We start from the raw sequence: 23006 nt of genomic DNA, 5'->3' as shown, positions 1-23006 counted from the left end.
GCGGTAAACCACTCCTGGATGGCGGCAAGACAGTCAGATATGAGAGAAGGAGAAGAGGTGGCTGAGGGTAGCCTGAAAATTAGCCGAGTGTCATCCACATAGCACTGGAAGTTGGGGCATTGTGGGGAAGTCCAGGCCAGACTAGCTGGAGCCTTCCCAGTGACTATGTTGTGTGTACACCTTTGGGTTGGGACCTGGGTGAATGGAGTGTGTTACTAATATGCATTCCATGTTATGGGTGTGTGACACAAAGAATGACACAGCCCTGCCCGAAACTGACATGAATGCAGTGACATGAATGCTGAGGGGCTGGGTGCTTGCCCCAATCCACATTCCTTGTTATGGGTGTCTGGGTGGAAGTGAATTGCCTGAATGCACTGTGAGCCTGATTGGCTGTCTGCCGGCATGAATGCCCTTCTGAATGATTGGCTGCCTAAACTTGGATCAGCATTGTGAATGAGAGACAGAACAGTATATCTGGGGACCTCTCACTCACCAGAATTGTTCAGAATCTGAAGTCGAAACTTGATGCTTTACCTTGGAGGCCAGCTGGAAGAAGATTTTGCCGCTGCTTGCTGTCGTCGAATCTAAAACCTGTTGTGTCTGTCAAGGACTGATCCCAGAGAGGACCTGCATAGGAGACCTCTTCTCAAGCTACGAGGGAACATTGTGCAAGGCGCCCTGGAAGTCAGTCCTTGGAAGGCTGTCTACCGTAGACATGCTCCAGCAAGATTAACGAAGTGAAGCAAAAGGATATCAAGGCCGTCCCCGACCATCACCATAGACCGAGGTTCTGAGAACCGTTGTAACCTCATCGACCAGAGCTGCAACGCTCCGTTACCTAAGAACATTTATGCCAAGGATTCCCTTGCCATCACCGTCGACCGCTTTGTCCCCCAACTGAGGAGAATCCGCCAGTGGCTTTCCTGCCACCTGAAGTCCACAAAGACAAAGACACTGACTAAGACCCGAAAGCCCACTGCAGTCTAGTCCTGATCCATGAAGCCAGCGCTGACACTAAACGCCCTTGCTGGGCCTATGTTCTTCACTTAATCTTCTTTGCAGTAACAAACTCGTCACCGGGGTGCACCGCACGCCTCGCCTTCGCAGGACATCCACGACCGATTGCCGACGAGCACCGCAAAGACCGAAGCTGCAGTCCTGATGACTGTGTTCACCTTTTCTTCACAGCATCTCGCTGACAGTGGCTCCTGCTTTAAAGGGAGTCCGCTCACGAGGAAACAGTTGCGAGTCGTCAACGAAACTCTGCTAAACTCTGGTACATTGGGGTAGTAGAACATTTTAGCAGGAACACGACTCTTAAACATATATGGACTGGGCGTGTTGATACACTTTATTTACAGGTTGCCCAGGTGGGGGGATCCTCACACATAACTGACTTCGTAGCTAAAGTACTATTCTGCCATTGTTTAACCTAACTTCTCTTCCTTCCTATGTCTGATGTTGATTTCCATTGATATATATATATATATACACACATATATATATCAATGGCATACATCTATTGCACCTTATTTATATAAAGAACTGTTATCACATACCAGTGTGTGGGCATTCCTTTGTTGGGGGCTTGGGGACTACACTGTTCTTAATAACCAGCCTGCATCACCCCCCGATAGCTTAAGCCTTGATTGCTTGCCCAATGCTATCGCATAGAGAATCTTGGCTGGGGTGCTCTATGAGTCTACTCGGCCATATAGAGGGCAGGAGTACAGATCCCCCTACAGTCTTTACAGGTGGTAACTTGTTTTAGACGGTTATTGCTGGGAAAGGCTTGTCTAGATATCATTGTAAGATTTAAGTGTCCTCACATATAATTGAGAACCTGTTTAACCTTTTTGCTTCCTTAAAACTTTGCTTTCTGCAAAGTATAACTGGTGTAATATATAAATGCCAGTACTGTCCTTGTGATTGAAGTCTCCTTAGGGTGTAGGAATTGTGAATAAAGCCTATCCAAAGATTATCCACTAACCTGTGCTGATCCTGATAAATATGTTTAAAGTATATATTTTTTTTACATGAATTGCCTTTTTAACGAATGCCTATTTAAAACTTGATGTTAATTATTTATGACTGAAACCTTGAATGCAAGTGTTACTTAGTTACTTGTATTTACCAATTTCATTGCTACAGCTCTACAGCTCACACTTACCCCTCTTGAGATAGGCCTGGCTGATCGATCAGTCACACTACCAAGCAGATAAGTGTTGTGTAGTCTCGCACAGTGTGACTGCAACAATTCTTACCAACAATCCGGAAGGGGATGAAGAGTCCACCAAGCCTCCACACCCCTAACCAAAAGCCCTACAGCCAACCTGTAGAGAATCCTGCCAACTTACACATCCCTGAGCATTTATTTCATTTATTATTCACATTTCTAAAGCGCCAACCACTGAGGCAACCAGTGCGCTCTTGCGAGACCAGTTACACGATACAATATTAGCGAACTAAATAGTACATTTCACATTAAAGGAAAGAACAGCATGAATGGCAAATTAAAGACAGTCAGTGTTCAAAGGCCAGAGTGGGTGCTGATCAGTTAAAGTTCTCTTTTGTGCTTTACTCCAATAGACTTCAATGGGCACCCTTTCTTTAGACTACTGATCAGACATTTTGGAGGTACATAAAGCAGCCTTAATCATGTTCCTTGTCTTTGTCTACATTCCTATGCAGAAACTTATCCATCCATAAGACTATCAATACTGGGAGATTGTCTCAGTGAATCTTTTGTATTTTTGCAATTGCAGAAGCAGTTAGGATACTTTGTATCTTTATAACATTTATTGTAGTACATATTTGGTTACTTCTACAGTGTGTCAAAAAAGAGCTGGTTGAAGCAGATATTTTTCTATCAAGTTTTAAACATTTTACTGATGCACTTTTCATTTACCACAAACTGATACTGAAGGTGGCTAGAAGCACAAGATGGCCGTGATAAGGTGTTTGCATGTCCTTTGGCCACATTGTACTTTGTCTTCTTCCTGATCTCTTGGGCCCAGAATTGCCAAATATAGGAGGCCTGTTCCCGGGCTTTCCCGGGCAAAGAGGTGGTTTGTGTCTGATCCCAGATGTGTGGACGGTATTTCCTGGTCACAATACACATCCTGGTACCTGAATGCCTCTTGCTGGGCAGATGTTCTCGCAAGCTTAACATGTTCTCCATGATTAAATAGCCACTGCCAGTCTGAATGGTGCAGATACTTATCCATGGTGGACTTGGGTGAGTTTCCAGTCCAGAGCTTGGATAAAAGGCAGACTCCTGCAGCTATTCTTCAAATTGTTGGCGACAAGTGCTCTATGAAGAAGAGCAGCACACTGACATTCCAAGGATGACCCCCCCCTTCTTGCTGTTAGGTTAGATTTTCACATTTATGCTAAATCACCCACACAGGTGAGAACACCCCCCACCCCAGCACTTTTTGTTGGACATGTGGATTATTTTTCTATGTTCCTGAATGAGAGGGAAAATGTTTCCCCCCCACTCACCCTTTCTTTTACTCTTTCCATGGAAGTCATTTTTGTGACTCCATATTTTATTTTGGGAATCATACCTTCCTATAACCTTGTTGTTATCTACATTTTATTATTGCAGCACACACCACTTTCTGTACACTGCTGTTGGGGAGCCCCTTGGCTTCCCATTTTATTTTCTCTTGGGTTCCTTGTGTGAACTAATGTTATCAAGGGTAGATACAACCCCCATTGTGATATATGATATGATCATTTATATAGCGCCTATACACAATGTTTCAAAGCGCTTCAAGGCAAGGGAGGGAACAAGGGAAAATACAATCACATTCTTACAGGCCATGAACAGTAAGGATGTGAAATTAACTATCGTACTCGGCCTGACGACATTTCAGATAGTGCAAGAGCTAAGACATGGATAAGGAAGGGAGGGGGAGAGTGGGAAGGAAATGGAAACAGACAGGCGACTACCGTACTAGGCCTAAAATTTCTGGTAGAGCCGGAGAAAAACAAAAGGTGAGGGAGAGGTGCAGAAAGGGAAGGGAGGAACAAAACAAGCGACTATCATACTAGGCCTGACGACATTTCAGATGGTGCTGGAGGGGATCTGGGGAGGAAATAAACAGTAATGGGAGGGTGGAGGAAACAGACAAGGTTGCAATCATATTAGGTCCAAGGACAATATTGATAGAGTAAGTGCACAGAAGAAAGTAAGGGGAGGAGATAGGAAAAGGGAGAAGGGAAAGGAGGAGAGAAAAGAGTAAGCAGTCAAAGAGTGGAGAAGCAAGAGTGGAGAGCGAATACAATTGCAGAAGTCAGTAGTAACACATAATGTGTCAAGCCAGGATACAAGATGAAGATGGGAACAGCATGATTCAGGGCCACCATGAGTACAAGATGCAAAGGAAGTCCAGCATGAGAGTTGAGAAAGAGTGACGCACCGTGAATGAATGAAGTCCATAAAAGTCAAATCCAGCATTGTCCACAAGACAGTGATGGTGAAGGAAGGCACCAGGTGGGCGGGGCTTGCTAAGTGGTGAAAAAGAGCAGCAGGCAGGAAGGTACTAGGTGGGCGGGGCTCAGGCCAGGTGACCTAGATCCACTTGCACCTGCTCCCCATCTGCAAAGGAAAAGAAGCTGAAGGGCTCCTTAAGTAGGGAAACAGAGCGGCAAGCAGGAAGGCACCAGGTGGGCGTGGCTTGCTAAGCAGTGAAAAAGAGCGGCAAGCAGGAAGGCACCAGGTGGGCAGGGCTTGCTAAGTGGTCAAAAAGAGCAGCAGGCAGGAAGGTACCAGGTGGTCGGGGCTTATACCAGGTGACCTAGATCGACTTGCACCTGCTCCCCATCTGCAAAGGAAAACCAGGACACCCCACCTTATGTGGATTGCTTAGGGGGTCCACTGTATCCCCTTTCTCATTGCTCACGTTTCTGCTATAGTGACAAGCATACCTGTATGGCTTGTGGCAGTGGACGTTTTCTACCGACATTTGTGTAATTTGTACTCGCAGGCTATCAACTCAGCTGCAGTAATGCACAGAAGGGTCACCTTTCATCTAGAATGACAGTATTCCTTTTTCACAATTTTTCGTGTGCTTGTCCTTTCTCGGTCTATCTGCCTTCCTGGGATGGTAAGGTCCTGGTTTGATTTTCTGTCTTCAGCGGGATCCCTTTGGGTCACCTGACGAGGCTCTAGAGTGTCTGCAGACAGGAAGTGTGGAAGGAGCCTGAAACTTCTCAGTCCTCATCTTCTGGCATGCCTGCCTGGAACCAGTCCTAAGTGGGAGGCATCAGTCACAGCTCAAAGTTTGAATGTACCATGTGTGCCGATTGGCTGGGTTCCTGGATAAAGGACCTGGATTTGGAAGCTGCAGGTAATTCGACCACTGGAGCTGAATCGATAAAGAAGAGAAGACAGCTGTAGCCGATTCCAGGGGCCAACGATGCCTGCTGTGTAACCGCTTCCTGTGCTGACCCCTTGTTCCATGCGACAGAGGAGTTCCGAAGAGGACTGCAACCTTTAGACTCGTGATCAGTCTGTCCGTTTGAATGAGGATCATCTTGCCACTGGTAAGCGGCAGAAAAGCTGAGACCGAGCCAGATAGCTTTCAGCTCGAGCCAATTGATATGGGTCTCCTGCTCCTGGAGGGGCCAGACTCCATGGACGTTGTGGTATCCAGGGTAGGCCCTGTAAAGACCGGTGGGGGGGGTCTGTACTTCCGCTCTCTATATGGTAGAGGAGAGGCACAGAGGACCCCAGCCAAGATTCTCTATTACGGTAGCGATGGACGAGCAATCAAGGCCTAGCTTCTCAGGAGGTGATGCAGGCTGGTTCTTAAGTACAGTGTATCCCCAAGCCCCCACAAAGGAATGTCCACACACTGTATTACTGAAAACACAGTCTTTATATAATTAATATTCAAGGGTTATGTACACTTATCACAATAACGCACCTTGTGCTCAGGAAAATCAATAATGGTAAATATCTACAATTCTAAAGTGGTACCACTAATATTAGACCTCATAACAGTGCATTCACAATACGGTAGAAATGGCACGCAGATCAATAAGAAGGAAACCAGCAATAGAGAGAGGAGAGATACCAGAGGGTTGAAATAATAGGCAGAAGACTGGCCCTTGCTACTGGACACAGTTCTGTGTGGAGATCCCCCCACCTGGGCAACCTGTAAAAGAAAGAGATCTAACACAAGCCCAGTCCATATGTTGTTCAATAGTCTTATTCTCTCCTACAATGTTTTTACCCCCCCAATGTACCTGGTGGAGTCGAGTCCTTCGAAGAGGCGTCGACGGATCCTTCTTGAGCGACCCCCTTTCAAGTGGGAGTCACGGATCGTCGAGAGGCGTCGAGAAACGTCGAAGACCTCGGGGTTCGGCGACGGGGAATCGACGGCCCTTCTTGAATGCCTTCCCTTTCAAGCGGGAGGCACGGGGCGTCGAACGTCCGTCGACAAACGAGGTAGAACGATGTCGAAGAGGCGGCAGCTTCGTCCGAGCGGTGCTCGTCGCCGTCGGGGCGTCGGCGTCCTGCAAGGCGGAGGTGTGCGGGGCACCTCGATGACAATAGTTCTGGACCGCAAAGATTGTAGAGACGGAAGCCCAGCAAGGGCGTCGGGTCGTCCGAGTCTTTGAGGTCGTTGGGTGGCGGGAAACCCACCGGCAGGTTTCTCCTCGGCGCGTTGGTCGTCCTCGACTTTCTCCGGCAGGATAAGCGGTCGACGATGCGGTCGAGGGAGTCCTTCGGTGAATGTTCTTAGGCAAAGGAGCGGACGGCTCCGGTCGTCGGCGGCACGGCGTCAAGTGGTTCCCACGGCTGGGCAACACAACTTCGACGGGCCTCCAGCGGTTACACAAACCTGCGAACCATGGTCGACGGCAATGGACTTCGACGGCGTCGATGTCCGGGTGCTTCACTTCGATCTCCTCGGCGGTCCCGTCTCGGGTCGGCAGCCTTTCGAGGGTCTGACTTCCAGGGCGCTTCGGCGAAGATGTAGCGGTGCTCGATGATCCCTCGGAGCACGGGAAGAGGGCGCCTTACCAGGTCCTCTCTCGGGTCAGTCCTCGACGAATTCGGCAACCTTCAGATCTGTCGAAGCAAATGCAGCAGCAAGTCTTCTTCTTCCAGCTGGACGTTGAGGATCAGCAGTTCCAGTTACTCTTGAGTGGAGACTCAGCTTCTGAACGCTTCTGAACAATTTCCAATGGTGAGAGGTCCCCAGATATACTATTCTGTCTCTCATCCACACTGCTGGCACACACACAGCAGCCAATCACACAGAAGGGCATTCATGCAGTCAGTCAGCCAATCAGGCACACAGTGCATTCAGGCCACCCTCCTCCCTTTCAGACACTCACAACAAGGAATGTGGATTGGGACAAGTACCCAGCCATTCAACACTACACACTGCATTCAGGCCAGTTTCGGGCAGGGCTGTCTCAGTCTTTGTCTCTCATGCCAGAAACCAGACAACCACAACAAGGAGTGTATATTGGTCACACACTCCATTCACCCAGGTCCCACCCACAGGAGGTACCCACAACATACAGTCACTGGGAAGGCTCCAGTCAGTCTAGCTGGGCCTTCACAACAACACCATATATGGAACTTCCACCCAACAGCCAGACAGGGGGAAGGGACAGAGTCAGGGCTTCCCAGGACTTTGGGAAAAACAAGATAACAGGCAATAGAAAGCAAGAGGCCACAGGGGCCATCTTGTTTCCTATCAGGAATCAACTGATTCCAATGGCAGGGCCTGGGTATCCCAAAATGGAGGACACCCAGAGCACCTGTCAAATTCAGCATGGAGCTGCCACCAGCCCATACCCTGCTCTGTGGGCCACCCACAGGTGCCCAAAAACATACACTAGGGGCACAGGGTTGTACCCCTACCCATGGGTGCCATAAGGGTATCCCATGGGTCTGTTCACCAAACCAAAAGAGAGCTGCACTGCCAGGAGTCCCAAATGGACTCATGGGCAGAAAACATGACAGAACACACGATAGAAACAGAAAAAGGACAAGGATTCAGAGGCCCTGTCCCTCAGATGCATTTCCAGCATCACAGGCCCCCCCCCCCCCCCCCCGCCTTCCAAGGAGGAATCTGTGATGGGCACTTGCGGTGCTGCTTGCCAGAAGGGCCTGTGTCCAGAAGGTGCAGTCCTTGGACCAACAGACAAGGTCCTGGTGGAGAAAGGGCAGAATGCTGACAAGCTCTGCTTGGGAGCCCCGCTCCTGATTCAATGAGGCTGCGAAGTGCAGCTGCAATCTCCTCATTTTGAGCCTTGTGTGCGGTACTGCCAGTAAAAATGCTGCCACGATACCAAAGAGATGCATGTACCACCAAGCTGAGGTCACCTCTCTGATGTGAAAATGATCTGTGGCCCTCTTGATGGCTGTGATCTTGTCCTCAGCGGGGAAATCTCTGAGCTTGGGTCCCAAATGAGGCCCAGAAAAGTCAGACTCTGCGTAGGCTGCAGCTGTGAGTTCTTGAGATGGAAAATCCCAGTTCGTGGAGTGTTCATGAGGGCGGAGTAAGTCTGCTGGACCACCTCTGGGGATCTCACCCAGTCGTCCAGGTAGACATGGCGACCTTGGGCCCTGAGAAGGGCTGCCACTGCATTCCTCAGTCTGGTAAAGACCCTGGAGGCCAATTTGAGGCCGAAGGGTAGAACCTTGTATTGAAAATGGAAGCCCATGATCCTGAACCGTAGAAAGGACTGATGAGGCTGCCAAATTGTGACGTGTAGATGCACGTCCTTCAGATCATCCAGTCTCCCCTACAGTGTCTCCGCAATAAGTGCTGGCGTAACCATCTTGTATTTTTGAAGAGGGAGGGAGAGGTTCAGGCTGGAAAGGTCCAACACAACTCTCAGGCCAGCCTGGTTCTTCTTTCGTATGGCGAAAATCCTGGAGTAGAAGCCCATGCCCCGCTGGAAGGCTGGGACTTCTTCCACTGCCTGGCTCTCTACGAACAAACTAATTTCCGCCAACAGAGTTGTTGTCCCAATCTGTGGGAGTGGAGGAGAGAGGCGAGGGAGGAACCGGTAAGTGGTAACCCGTGCACACACGGATAGGATCCGCGAACCACTGACACTAAGACTGTGCGTGAAGGGCAAGCCTGCCCCCCACCAGAGACACGTGGATGCGAAATGGCGCGTCATGCCTTCATTCCCTCTGAAGCTGGGGCTGAGGAGGAGGGACTGAAAGAAGCCCTTGGTCCCCCTCCCGCCCCCTTCCCTTCTGCTGCTTGTGCCGGTGCTCACTCAGAACGGTCCGGCTGTCTCGACCTCCGTTCCTGCAAGCCCCGGAACCCGCCAAAGGGCTGCCCCTTGTCGGAGCATTGATGCGACTGAGTGTAGGTCTTGGGCGTGGCCTTCGTGAGGATAATGTCTTCGCAGTTTGGAAACTGTTCTTATCAAGCTCCTCATCAGTGGTGGAATGAAAGTGGTTGCCACCCTCGAATGGAAGATCAAATATGCGTTCCTGGACGTCCGGGTTGAACTTGGTCGCCCGTAGCCAGACAGTCCTTCTCATGTCTGTGGCAATGCAGATGGCACAGCCTGAAGTGTCAATGTGTGCCACGGTGGACTCCATGATATCCTGGGGCACCATTTTAGCTTCTGCCAGCCCTGCCTTGAAAAGTGCCTAACAAGAAGTTCTGGAAGGAAGTCAGCCATTTCCTGTCAAAGCCTCCAATTAACGGCTGCCACCATGGCGTCTGCGTTAGATTTGTCAAAGATGCAGTGAGGTGTTGGAATAGACCTACTTTCCATAAGCCTCCAAGATCTTCTCCTGCTTGCCTAGAAACGCCGAAGATGAGGTGGCCTAGGACTGAGGCTTGAAGTAGAATGATGCCCCTGCGATCACCGAAGAGTGTGGTTGAGGATGCGCCGACAGCAATAATGCATCCCCCTCCAACTGCCTGTAGTTGGCGTTGAGGCGCCGATTGATAGGCTGGGCCGAATGGGGTTTCAGCCATCCCTTTTTGGCCAAGGCGACATGTCCTTCTGCATCTGGATCCCGGTTCTAGCCGCAGGGCACAGACTGAACCTCAGCCCAGACCCCCCCGCCTCTGGTTGTTCCACCTCAGGTTATGGAAGTCCCAAGTACTCAGCCAAATCTGGATGCCATTGGCTTTGGCTGAGTATGGCGTGTCGGGGTCCTCCTCCTCAGTGTCCAGTAGGGTGTCTGGCACGGATGGAGGAGTGCTGGGCACCAAAGGCTGCGGTGTGAGACTATAGCCGGTGGCTGGTGTGGTGGTTGGTGTGGAACCGCCTAACTGTGGGAGGCAGGGGAGGTGGAATCGAAGGACCCAGCGTGGGCAGCAGGGGCTGCGCTGGAGCCTGAGGCGCTGGAACCATAGAAGGAATGACAGTGGGACCGGAGGGAGCATGTCCCTGATCACATACCGAAGGATGGCCCCCATCTAAGGAGACCTCATGAGAGTGAGGAACTTTTCAAAAAATCAGTCCTCACAGGCTGGTGGGGTGGTAGGTGGTATTGACGGAGTAGCGGGTGGCTGCTGGGGCCTGTGCATACTCTGCCTTGCTGGTTGCGGGGTAAATCTGCCCTGCGACGCTGAAGGATAATCTGTAGGCCACGTATCTGGTGAAGACCAGTCCCACCTTGAAACTAGTTTTCCCACCTGCTCTGCACCAGGAGGGCGGCATCAGACGAGCAGCCATTTTGTTTGGCACAGCGGCTATTTTGTCGGGCTGCATGCCACGTGCCAGCATCGTGGTGCTTGCCTCTCTGGGCCCTGCCTCCTCCAGGACACTTGGCGGTGGAGCTTGAGGCCTACCCTGCACATCTGGACGAGGCCTGGTAGGTGTATTGCCCTCCGCTGTGTCGCCGGTAGTGCTGCGTACAGATGCCCCCTCAGACATATGTCCAGTACTAGGGCATAGCCCCTCGGGTGGACAACTGGTAAAAGAACCTTGCTTTCCCATAGCAGTCTCCGGAAGAATCTAGCGGCCGGTAGCTGAATCAGCCTCGGTATCTGTGGTGATGCGAGAACCTGGCTGTTCCCTTCTGCTCAGGCGTTTCCTTGGGAAGGAGTCGCCCTTGGGGGGTGCGATGGAAAAAAGCAGACCTACCTTGTGCCTTGACTTGTGTCTGATGAAGTTCTTAAAGTCCTCAGGAGCTCCCTCCACTGAGCTAACCTGCTCCTCAGAGCGCAAGGTTTACACCGCGTCACACACAATACAAACCTCCCAGCCGTGATCGGGGCCGAGGCAGTGGTGGCAAAGAGAGTGGGAGTCGGAAGTAGGGAGGAGCCCTTCGCAGGCTGGACACCTGCTGAAGCCTGGCGTCGACATGCGCCAGGGAGAAAAGTGGCGCCAGAGGACAGAGTTCCTGATGAAGACCAAAAAACAGAAGACAAAAGACAGTATCTGGGGGAAGAGCGCACTGGAATTACAAGCCCAAAGCCAAACCCAGGAGCGCTGGTGAAAGCGATCCGTTCCCATCAATGTGGAAAAGGGGACTGGCACTGGTGGGTGGATTCAGGGAAGAGCATGATCCCAGAGCCACGCGCCTCTAAATTTAAAGGGGGTGGGGGTGAGAAGGTATTTTCTGATGAAAAAGGTTCTGTCACCCGTCCCTAGAGAGGGACGCCCATGCAATATGGAGGAAAGGGGACAGGACGTCGGAGTATCAGTAAATACAAGTGTCCAATTAAACACTTACACAAAAAGTTATAGAATACATTTTTCATTTATACAAAATGATATTTAAAGCATTCTTTAAAAGGCAGTAGTTGTAACATTAATCCCAAGTTAGGATTCAATTCAAAAGGTGAACCATGAAGCAGGTGAGTAATTCATTCAAATGTTACACATGTTCCAGCACCAACATGTGACGTCAGTTGAGGTCAGCATAACACTCATTTTGTATCACCTTTGTAGTATTGAGTTAAGGAGGGAAAGGTTGGGGTTATATCAGAACAGACTGATAATCTATAAAAACAGTTAGATTCTCCCAGAGGGATACAAGCAGTCTATTACCCCCGCATTAAAGTGTTCAATATTTAAAATCTGCAAGGGAACATGCACTGCCAACGCCAATAGGTTCAGAAGGAGGCCTTTAAGGAGCCAGGACAGCCAAAGTCAATGGGTGTTCGGGATAATTCACTGAAATGTGGTAATTCCCTGCTACCTTAGAGACTTTTCATTTCAAAACCTGAAGAGAGTGAAACCTTTTTCCCACTCATGCATTTTAGTTTAATTTGGACTCTGTTTCTTTTGGTTTTGAAGTCTGGCAAACTCCATAGGCATCTTTTTACATTGTGACACACAGCACCTTCAGTGCAGTGTCACAGGGAAGTCTTTCAGATTTCCCAAAGGTTTAAATACCTTCTCTTGGATAACTACTGTTTCCAAGAGCAGTGAAGTGAAATTGACTACTTACATTTGGAATTTTCTAGATCCAGCACACACTATCTTACAATAGGGTACTGGAGGGGTTACTTCGTATCCCCTTTGTCTAGTTTCTCATGTAACATTTTGATGTTACCCTTTCTACAATTAATGGCTGGTGGCAGCGGTTACTTTTTACTACCGTTGTGTCTTTACTAAGGGCTGCGTTCACAGCTGCAGTAAGGCACGCATGGGTGCTAATTTTTTCAAAATGGCCCCGGTATTTTTTCCACCATTTCTTGCTGTAAAGGTCCTTCTTGAGATTTACTCTACGCGCCAAACCAGGTTTAGTCCCTCTGTTCGTTTTGTCCTTGGCGGGATTCACGACTGAAGCCCGCCTCTGGCTCCAGTATGTCTAGCAGGGGCAGGCAGCGAGGGAAGTGCCCAAAAATCCCTGTGCTTCATCCCCTTGGTTACAGGAATGCATCCAAAGGTGATTGGCCGGCGGGCTGTCCCCGGAGGACAGCCACCCTGCTGTGTGATTGACAGCTAGGCTGGAATGAAGGTGAGAAACCTGCATAAAAGGAGAAGCTTTTTGCTGGAGGGCAGAGTCGACCACTGGACGAAGGAATCGGAAGAAGAACTTGGAAGACGCCTGCTGCAACTCCTGGACCGTTGGTTTGCCCGGTGAAGCCCTGCTGCTGTGCTGAAGCTCTGAATTCGCCTTGACTAGAGAAGCCCTGCAAGGACGACTTCTCCCCTTGGGTTGGTGGGACCAATCAACCCCAAAGTGAACTTGTCTGGACATCCTCTCGAAGCTGGCTGTACTTCCACTGCTGCTGGAACCGAAGTGCCAGGGAGAGGAACTCTAGATGGAGTACATCGTTTGCAAGTCAGTCCCCGAGCTCCAGGAAGATCATCCAGACTCCCAGGAAGCAGGACTGACCAAGTGTGGGCCACAACAGAGTGCTGGACCCCAGATGCAAGGAAAGTCCGAAGTGGTATCCGAGAACCGCACTGGTGCTATTTGCATGAGACACGAGGAGCTGAAACCGTTGCTGCCGACCTTCAATATGTAGTGCAGGAGTCCCCAGACGTTCTCCCTCTTGTCCCCATGACTGAGGCCCAGGAACAAAAACAGAAGTCAGCTGGAACCATTTCTTCTAACCAAAAAGGTACTGTAAAACTAAGAACTTAACTCTTGTTGTGTAGCCATACTTGTTCTCAGTTGAGACTGGTCTTGGTTGCTTTTTGTAGAGTCGCTTGCAGCTTTACCCCTCACAAGCCTCCCAGCTTGTGGCCCCAAATTGATTTCACTTTTTCTACAAAGACTTCTAAAGCATTGTGCAAGACTTTTACTTACCTTCAAGAAGTGCTTCGGCTCAACATTGGCTGTCCTGGCTCCATGAAAGACTTTTTACCTCTGACATTGTGCTTTACCGTTCCTTCAGGAAAGGGTTAATTTACTTTGCATTGCAGGGATCAAAAGTACTTACTTGCTTCAGAATATTTGTGTGACCTTTGTTTGATTCCTAAAACCCTTTTCGTTGACACCAAGCCCCAGTATTGCTCTAAATATACCAGTCATCTATTAATGTCCACAGTGTCCTAGTTTTTTAAGTCACCCGAGGGTGTAGGAAGTGTCCGTGTGCTATCCCAAATGGGTACTTGCTGATTTAGAGAAACTAAGGGTATTTTGGAGTGTATTTGTGCGTTACTTATATATTGCCTCTTCTGAAGAAGGCTTATTCAGCTGACTGTTAAATAAATTAATAACTGTTTAATCAAGAAACAGAGTGTGCTTATTTGGGTACTTGTCAATGTGAGTCTGTGTAAAACCCTACTGCTCAAATTGAACACTCTTGAGATAAGCCTGGCTGCTCAGCCACACTACCAACCTGTGTAGTACAGGCCTATAACAAAGGTTGGGTTAACTATTGCCAGGAGGACAAGGTTGTTGTAGTATCCCAAAAGGGTACTGCACACAATCTTGCCTAACAATGGGAAAAATCAAAGTGGTGATGCTCCTCTTAGAAAAATGTTCTTAAAAAGTCAGTGTTCAAAAAGAAAATCACATCAACTCTAGAGGAGTGTCCTTCAAGACGCACAAGCTGAAAGGCTGTGCAAGTGAGTTGAGGTCAACTCAGTAGGGTTAAATAGCACTCCCCAAGGTAGGATGCACCCCAAATGGCAAAAGGATAATCTACCCTAAGCCCCACAGTACCTTTGAACTGAAGTAGTTCCAGGTGGATGCAATGCAGCTGACCCTTGTTCCTGGTCCTTGGTCATGGTGACGAAAGGAGGACGTCTGGTGGGTTCCTGCGGCAGCACTCGATAGGTGGACTCGGCAACAATGATTTCCATCGATTCAGCAGCACTTTGTGGTTTTGGCACCTTTTTCTCAGTGCCAGAGAAGAACGAATAGTTCTGGTTGTATGTTCCTTGAACTGTCAGTCCTGGACTGTGGTGAGGGGACTCTGGACGCGGATTTCCTGCTTCTGTAGGTAGGGTCCTCTAGATGCCCACAAAGAATTGGTTGGATTCGCACTTCGGAAGACAATGCACTCACAGGTGGTTCAGTTACTCCAGTATTGGGATTCTGCAGCATTGGAAAGTCGCAGCAAGTTGGGGGTTGCACCAAAGAGTTTGCCTTGAGGATAGTTGGTCCCACCAACCTGAGGGAGGAAGTCGTCCTTTACAGGTCTTCCAGAGTGATTCAAAAACAGGGTCAGCACAGCTGCAGGGCTTCACCGGGTACTTTTGCGGTCGAGGAGGCTGCTGCTGGCGTCTTCGCTTGTCTTCTGCTCTGGACGTTGTCCTCCAGTGGTCGACTGCTCTTGGTCCCAAAAACCTCACTTTTTATACAAGTTCCCATTCATTTACATCCCAAAGGCAAAACACACAAAGGACCTGAAATCGAAGAAGTTACTTAGTATTGTTATGTACTTACTTGCAATGTTAGTAGAATAACTACTATTGCTTGAAACAGAAGTGTAAAGGTTTACTACCAATAGGGTCGGCTTACCTTGAATTACATGCTGTCATTCTAAATGTGTTTTATACTTTGGTTTACTTATCATAAGTATTGTGTTGGTTTTTATATTGAGTTTATGACTTATAAAACGTACTTACCTTTCTAAAGAATTTGCTTTGCCTATGTATACATAAAATAAACCATGAATTTACAATACATCAGTGTATATGTATACCTTCCTACAGCCATCTCTCTCTCCTAAGATAAGCCTGGCTACTCTGTCATTGCAACCAACATACTAGGTGTTACAGGCCTGTATAAAGAGTTGATGTGTCTGTATTGCCAAGGTATATTTTTATTAAGTCCCTTAGGGTGGGCTTTAGAAAATCTGTCCCAACAGCAGATCTCTACTGGGCAACCTCAATGCAGCGTTGTTGATCCAAGTGCCTCCCCATCCTTGGAACTTGGAGGATCTTCAACTTGTGTGACAAGACACCTACCCGTAAACCCCGGTCCTTAGCACAGAACAGTGACCAGAGAGGAATCCGGAACCACAGCAGTGGTCTCTGGAGAAATCTAAATTGGGGGTGGTAAGTTACATACCAGTTTCTGATCCACCCTCCTATTCTGCAAAGGATTACATGGGCATATGTCCCATACCTAAATCACTCTTTCCCGACTTTGGTCGGTGGAAGCCAGGTCAAGGTCCCTTTTCCTAGAACTATCCTAGTGACTGGGATGGAGTTAGTTGAACTTTAGTTACCTTTTTTTACCAAAATTGTGGACGCTCTTACATGTTTCTCTCCCAGTACCACCGCACTAGGGGAAGTGGAGGGATTCTGGACCAGACCACCACTGATCTTGTCAAGCAAGGGAGCAACAGGGTTAGGACTTTAAACACATACAATTCTATGGCAGGAGGGGGGTTTAGGAATAGGTAAGCAAGCTCTTCCCCCTTTCTTCAACAACCACTTTAGGGGATTCTGAATCTGCCAGTAAAAACACAGTAGAAAAATATCCACTGCAATAATCCCATCTTAGACACATTGTAAATGTAACCAAAATGTCACAAAATAAAATGTTAGGAGGCTTCAAAGTACCCTAACTGCACTTAACGTTTGGGTGATGTGTGCAATTGTAACAATACAAGAATTTCACTAAGAAACCGTCTTTCATTACAGATAGTCCCATGGACTGATCATTTTTACCCATAAAAACACGCCAAAAGACAAGAGATAGCAAAAGGCTTTATTTACATCCAAAAAGTCAGAGGTCAAAAAGCAAAGGTTTCCCATAGAAGGCTACGGGAGGTAAGTTGCAAAAAGAAAAATCAGCAAATCCTAAACACCTTTCCCCACACTTGCATTGGGGGGCTCCTGATCTGAAACCTCCTCAGGGGTCCATCCCCTGTGGCCTCCCCTGGTGATGATCATTGCAGCCTCTGCACCTGTTGGGTAAAACATGTACTTGCCTCCAGTAATGAGGATGGGCCTTTAACACTTGCCACTCCATCCTCTGGAACTTTGAAATGACACCAACTCTCCTTAAAGTGACTCTGGGGTACTTACCGGCCCCTGGACATTTTTGCCAGATTGCCCTTTGGGTTCAGTGAGCCCTGGACAAGGATTCAACATTTCTGTAGTTAACTCTGAAATTCTAACAATTTTTAAAATCATCCCTCATTTCTGCAATGGTGAAGGTACTTGAAAGGCTAACTGCAACTGCTAACAATGAGTATACTTTGCCATGAAATGTATAGGGAAGGTAACAGTATTTAAATGTGCATCAATTGAGGGAAGGTTTTGGCAAGGTTCAGTATGGTTTCATCCTCTTTGTAACTTTAATATATTGTTAAGGCCCTACAAGGTCAAAATGTATTGGTGAATTGTGTTTAGGCCTTATGGATGGTACATTTATAGTTCCTCAGGATAAAATTGTATATCCCTTTTCATTTCCACACCCTGCCATATGCGTTAGGTGCTGGACACCAGGTCTAGGGCCTTCCACACGTACTGAGATTTGGATGTGTCTTTAGGTCACTGCACTAAGTTGGGAAGGCTACTAGATACTTACCTAGGTTGTATGGAATCCGGATTCACCCCATCCCCGGTTCTTTTATATCCGGTGCTTGCCCTTGGCAAAGGACACACAGAGATTGGGGTTAGGAGAGTCCCGGTATAGGCATTATTGTTTATAAAGATACTTGGTATCTTTTTAATGCCATGTAGTATGACTGAAATACTTATTTCAAATGGTAGTTTTATATATGGGACTTTATGAAAATATATATTTCAGTTTCATTGTAGTGTACATTCCCTATATTTATTATGTACACTAATGATACCTCTGTGTCGACCTATTACCCCTACCTGATCGTTAAGATTTGTCGCCATGACCCAGTTACCTGTGTTTAAGAGGTGTGGCCCCTCTTGTTAGGTGTTTAATCCCCCCCCTCCACCCCACCTATGGTTGGTTAGTTGTAGCATCCTCAACAAAGGGTGTTACAAAACTGCTTTAACAGTCTCAGCAGAAATGAAATGAGAGAATTTAGATTTTAATTTTGTTGCCTTGATGAAAAAGCAAAAAAAGTGAGGAAAAGAAAAAACAAAGAACACAATTTCCATTGTATGAGTCAAATGAGAGGCAAACAGAACTCACCAGAATCAGCCGACCATAGTTTCGCTCCTCTCCTCATTATGTGAGGACTCTGGATTGATCCATGCCATGGAGAGTTCTGATCCAGCAATCCACCCAAGCGGATCACTGCAGGAGAACCAAAAGGGCTCCCGAGGTCATACATGGAAGTCTTATTCAAATCAGGGTTTAATTTAATTGCTCGTCCCATTGGAGTATTCGGATCCCTCTGCATGTGAGAAGGCATTTCGTTTGTAAAAGAAGACCCTGAAAAAGGGGTACAGAGAATAAACCATGCTCAATTTCACAAAATAGAGATGTTCAGTAAAACTAAGTGATAGAACATTGATTTAACTACAGAAATATAGCAATACACATTGGAAACATTGCGACATTTTACACCAGACACCTTTTTATTTTTTTAAAAATTTAGCTTGGTTGGTCAACACATTCTTGCACCGCTACTTCACTGAGTCCTGCCCTCTGAAAGCCAAAGAACCTGTTACTAAAAGGTTCTACCAGTGTAAACACATTAGTATGTGTAAATATACTAGACTTGTTTCAAAACAGGACCTCTTTTGTGGGACATGTATACATATTAAACACATTCCAAGGACGCTTCAAAGGTTGAATCGTAATTACAGATTACAACAATGGTGTTACTATTTAAATAGATAGTTAAAAATCTGAAATTATCCATGCAATACCTGAACTGCTGGAAGATGTCTTGAGCTCCCCTGTGGCGGATGGTATTTTTACTCTTCCATTCGTGGCTGCCGCTTCTTGGTGAGCAACCAATTTAGAAGTCAAACTGGTTAACAGGCTGATGCACTCTCTCGATATTGCTGTCCAATTGTGAGGATGTCCTCCTAGCACAAATGAAAACTTACAATGTAGTGGTTTCATTTATGAATTGCTGAATGCTTATTAACATTAACTGCAAACCATGCCAGGATGGGTGCCAGACAAGAGCACCGACACATTGAATGAAACATACATGTGGGGCATAAATGATTAAGAAAAATCAGGTTGCTACTTGCAAGGTTTGCAGGAAAGGTATGGGTGAAGAGCAAAAGTCCATTAACAAGCGAGGCTGCTGTAGGGCCTTCAGAAATACCACAGAGCGCCTGTCTACGCTCCCACAGGAGTAAGAGCTAAAGAACAGGGTTCTTTCTGGTATTTCAACCCTCTTCTTGATCCTCTTTTTTTTGGAGTCCCAACAGTAATGCTGGGTGCTAGGGAGTTTTGCTAAATCCACCAACAGGTACGACTTCGCAAACTCAAACTTGGAACACAGTACTCCAACTCTTAGTATAGGCTTGTACCACACAAGTATGTTGGTAGCAATGGCTGGGCAGCTAGGCTCATTTTAGGAGGGACAAAGGAATGTAGGCGGTACAAGGAACTTAGAGTATGCACACAGGCCAAAGAAACATGATGAAGAGGACGTATCATGAACAAATAGCAGCAGCTGGGCTTTGCCCAGTGCCCATCAGAGTAACAGCACCTATTGAAGTACCGACACCTAAGAAAACCTGGACAGTAAGGTACCCATTGAGAAAAACATATCTACAGTCAAGACAGAATGGCGGTTGTCAGAATTCTGCACTTTGTGGAATGGGGCAGGAGTCCTCTTCCCTAGGTCTCTTGGGAGTGATATATTTATCTGAGAATATTTATCTGCGAAATCTATACATTGGGCCATCCTGTCCATAGAACTCCCAAATCTCTGCCGAAGGGTTTGGAGGTGGAAAAGGCTGGTCTGAAGGGGGTGGTTTTTCCTGATAAAGACAGAGGTTGGGGGACTTCAGAATACTCCTCTCGACAAGACGGGGTGGGCCCTGTTCTTCCGATGCCAAAAAAGCTGTGAGACTCTTGCGTATTTTCGGCAGCTTAATGCTAGGTTACGACGTGCCTGCCAGCGTGGTTGCCAACTCCACCTAAGCCTTCGGTGCTTGCGTGCCCTTGGACGGCGTGTCGGCAACCGTGTGTTTTGTGGGGGGAATGCTCTGAGAAGGCCTCGTCGCATGCCAAGAAGACTTGTGCGGAGGGCGCCAGACCACAAGGTTCGGTAGAAACGGTAAAAGTTTTCGGCGGGCCTGTTGGCATTATGTGCTTCAACCTGTCCATAGAGGAGGCCTTAGGGGTTGTGTTGCTTAGATGGTGCGTGTGTGCCCTTGTCACCGGAGTGTGAACTCCCCATAACAGAGCAAGTGGACTGTCCGTCGGGTCTGGGGACGGGCATTTGGGAACCTGAGGGTTCTGCTGAAAGGTCAATGGCATCCTGTTCGGAGTCATGGCTGCCACTGGAACCCTCGTCATCCAAAGTGACGGTGCCAATGGGGGATGGACTCTCGGATTGCGTAGGCCGCCCACCATTTTGTACACCTGTTTAACGTCTGGGGACGAAAGAGCTTGCAGGACTTACAAGAACGCTCGTCACAATTGAGGTAGACACCTATTGCAACAGCGATGGGTGTCCTTCCAAGGGAATTTGCTGTTCGTTACACGACAGACCAATATAAAGGGTGTCCTCTCCATAGCAGAGGGAGATGTTAATCAGACCAAATAGGGAAAGAAGGGAAAAGGAAATGCATTCTTGAAAAAGAATACTGTAAGGGCCTGGCCGGAGGGCCATGGTCACGCGGGCGACAGACGTCGATCAGTACACCAGTCGCTGAGCAGATTTCTTCGGCGGCAGGAAGTCCACACAGCCGTCATTGAAAAGATGTAGTCTAGACTAGACGACCATAGGTCGTGGGACAAAAACAATATGGAGCAATATCAACTCTTGCAAGCTCTGCATACGGCGACCAACTAGTCTGAGGGACCTCAATGCATAAGGAATTTTGGGTACACAACATGTCACGTTAAGGATAGTGTTACAGTCACGCCCATGTCGGCGTCCGCTTTCAATCTTCGAAAGAAAGATGCAATACTATGTCATTACCACCAGATGTTGGACTATATGCACAGCATGTGATTCTAAGCAGATTCACAAGCATCAGAAATATTTTTATATAATGGCTTTTGATTACTTTTAGTATGTGCCCAAGAAAAGCTGGTGACCCCTTTCCCACTGCACAGGTCCTTGCCCCAGGTGGTTCAGCCCTTGCCTCAAATCCTTCAAAACCCTCAACCATCGCCTGGCACTCCTTTAGGGGACCAACACTTCCACCCAAAACAAAGCCACTCTTGCTAGACATGCCTTCTACACCTCCTGCATCGTCAATGCAAACAACCCATGCAAAGAACTCCACAAGATTATCTCTACATTCAAGACCACCCCCTGCTCTTCCTCGTCGTCCCCTTTCCCCCGCGCCCCCCCCAAAGCACTGCGCAACACCCTTTCTTACCATTACTTCAACATATAAAGGAACCTCGCCATCCACCGTAAACAAACACGTTACCCCATCCCACCACCAACCTACCCCATCCCACCACCAACCGCCCCCCCTCCCACCTGCCCCTGACACGCACCCTCTTCAGTTCCTTCTCTACAATCTCCCAACCTGACTTCTCAAGGCTTCTCTCCATTAGCCACCAATCGGGACCCTGGGAGACCCCTGCCCTTCTCAAAATCATTCTCTCTACCACCTGTGCAGGCACCCTTGCTAGATCTATAATTAACCACTCTCTAACAACTGGGATCTTCCCAACAGCTCACAAAACCTCTCGCGTCAAATCACTACTAAAAAAGCCCTCTAGACCCCCCCCTCCCTTCCCTCCAATTAAAGCCCCCATTTCCAACAATGGCTTCATAGCCAAATTACTGGATCGCACAGCATACACCCAGCTCAGTCTCTTTGCCAAATCCCACAGCCTTTTTGAACCTGCCCATTCCGGTTTCAGGCCCCCTCCATGGAACCAAATACTCCATTGTCTCCATCTGGGACGACATGAAAAGAACAGCAGACTGAGGGGTGAGCTGGTCTCATCCTTGACCTCTCAGCAGCCTTCGACACGATCAACCATTCCATCCTCACGGAGAGACTCTTTGACCTAGCCATCAGGGACTGCCCTCAGATGGATCTCCTCCTTCCTCCCCAACCGTTCCCAAATGGTCTCCATCACCCTTTCTCCTCTACCCCCTCACGGAGTCCCTCAGTGAGCCTTCCTCTCCCCCTGCTCTTCAACATTTACCCATCACCAATCCCCTCGCTCATCCGCTCCCACAATATCACCCGTTACAACTATGCTGCTGACACTCAGATCATCCTCAAGATTCCCAAATCCCCCTCCACACCCCACCCAGACCTGGCATCCTGCCTGACATTGACCTCTGGACGACAACCACCACCTGCTCCTCAACACCCTGAAAAAAGGAAATCCTAATATGCGACAAAACAGCTCTCCTTCCCCAACCTATCCCTTGGCAGTTATTGGGACCTGTGCCCACTGCACCCCCCTCAGTCAAAAACCTAGGATGCACCCTTAGCTCGAACCTGACCCTCTCCATCACATCAATGTAGCCACCAGATCGTGCGCCTTCCACCTGCGCATCCTCATGCAGATCTTTCATTATATCTCCTGCACCCCAGAGAATTTCCGCAATCATGGCCATCATCCTCTCGCGCCACTACTTCACTCCCTCGACCTAGGCGTGCCTACATACCAAATCTCCAACTGATTAAAAATTCCACAGCAAGGCTCCTCCTCGCACTTTCCCCCAGAGAACATCTCCCTCACACTCAAGACACTTTACTGGCTGCCCCTCAGCTGACGGGCTTCTTTCAAAGCCATGTGCATTACCCAGCGTACCATCCACACGAAACACCCGGAATTCCTCCAAAACAATTTCACAAATCTACCGCCCCACGAAAATCCTGAGATTAGGAACTGCATACCTAGTAGTCCCCCCCCGCACCCATTTTCAGGTTCTACAGACAAGGAGGTGCCAGTCTCAGTTCTCGCACCCACCTTCTGGAACTCCCTCCCCATCGCACTCTGTCTCATAGAGGACCACTTGGCCTTTAAAACCCTCAAAACCTGGCTGTCCTTCCCATGTCCCTAATGGCCCCACGCTAACTTTCCTCCA

General features: G+C 48.2%; 1 protein-coding gene across 1 annotated transcript in view; it reads right to left on the bottom strand.

Moving 5' to 3' along the window:
• Positions 1-23006, bottom strand: part of NDC1 (NDC1 transmembrane nucleoporin) — a 367243-nt gene that overhangs the window by 160039 nt on the left and 184198 nt on the right. The window contains exons 11-12 of the mRNA XM_069642162.1: positions 18676-18837; positions 17993-18235 (exon numbers count right to left, since the gene is read on the bottom strand). Coding sequence (XP_069498263.1) covers positions 17993-18235; positions 18676-18837 — 405 coding nt within the window. The remainder of the gene's footprint in view (positions 1-17992; positions 18236-18675; positions 18838-23006) is intronic.

The sequence above is a fragment of the Ambystoma mexicanum genome, chromosome 1q, assembly GCF_040938575.1.
Source record: "Ambystoma mexicanum isolate Mex_15411 chromosome 1q, UKY_AmexF1_1, whole genome shotgun sequence".
Taxonomy (NCBI): domain Eukaryota; kingdom Metazoa; phylum Chordata; class Amphibia; order Caudata; family Ambystomatidae; genus Ambystoma; species Ambystoma mexicanum.
The sequence above is the reverse complement of the archived record's forward strand: the minus strand, read 5'-3'. Positions and strand labels throughout refer to the sequence as shown.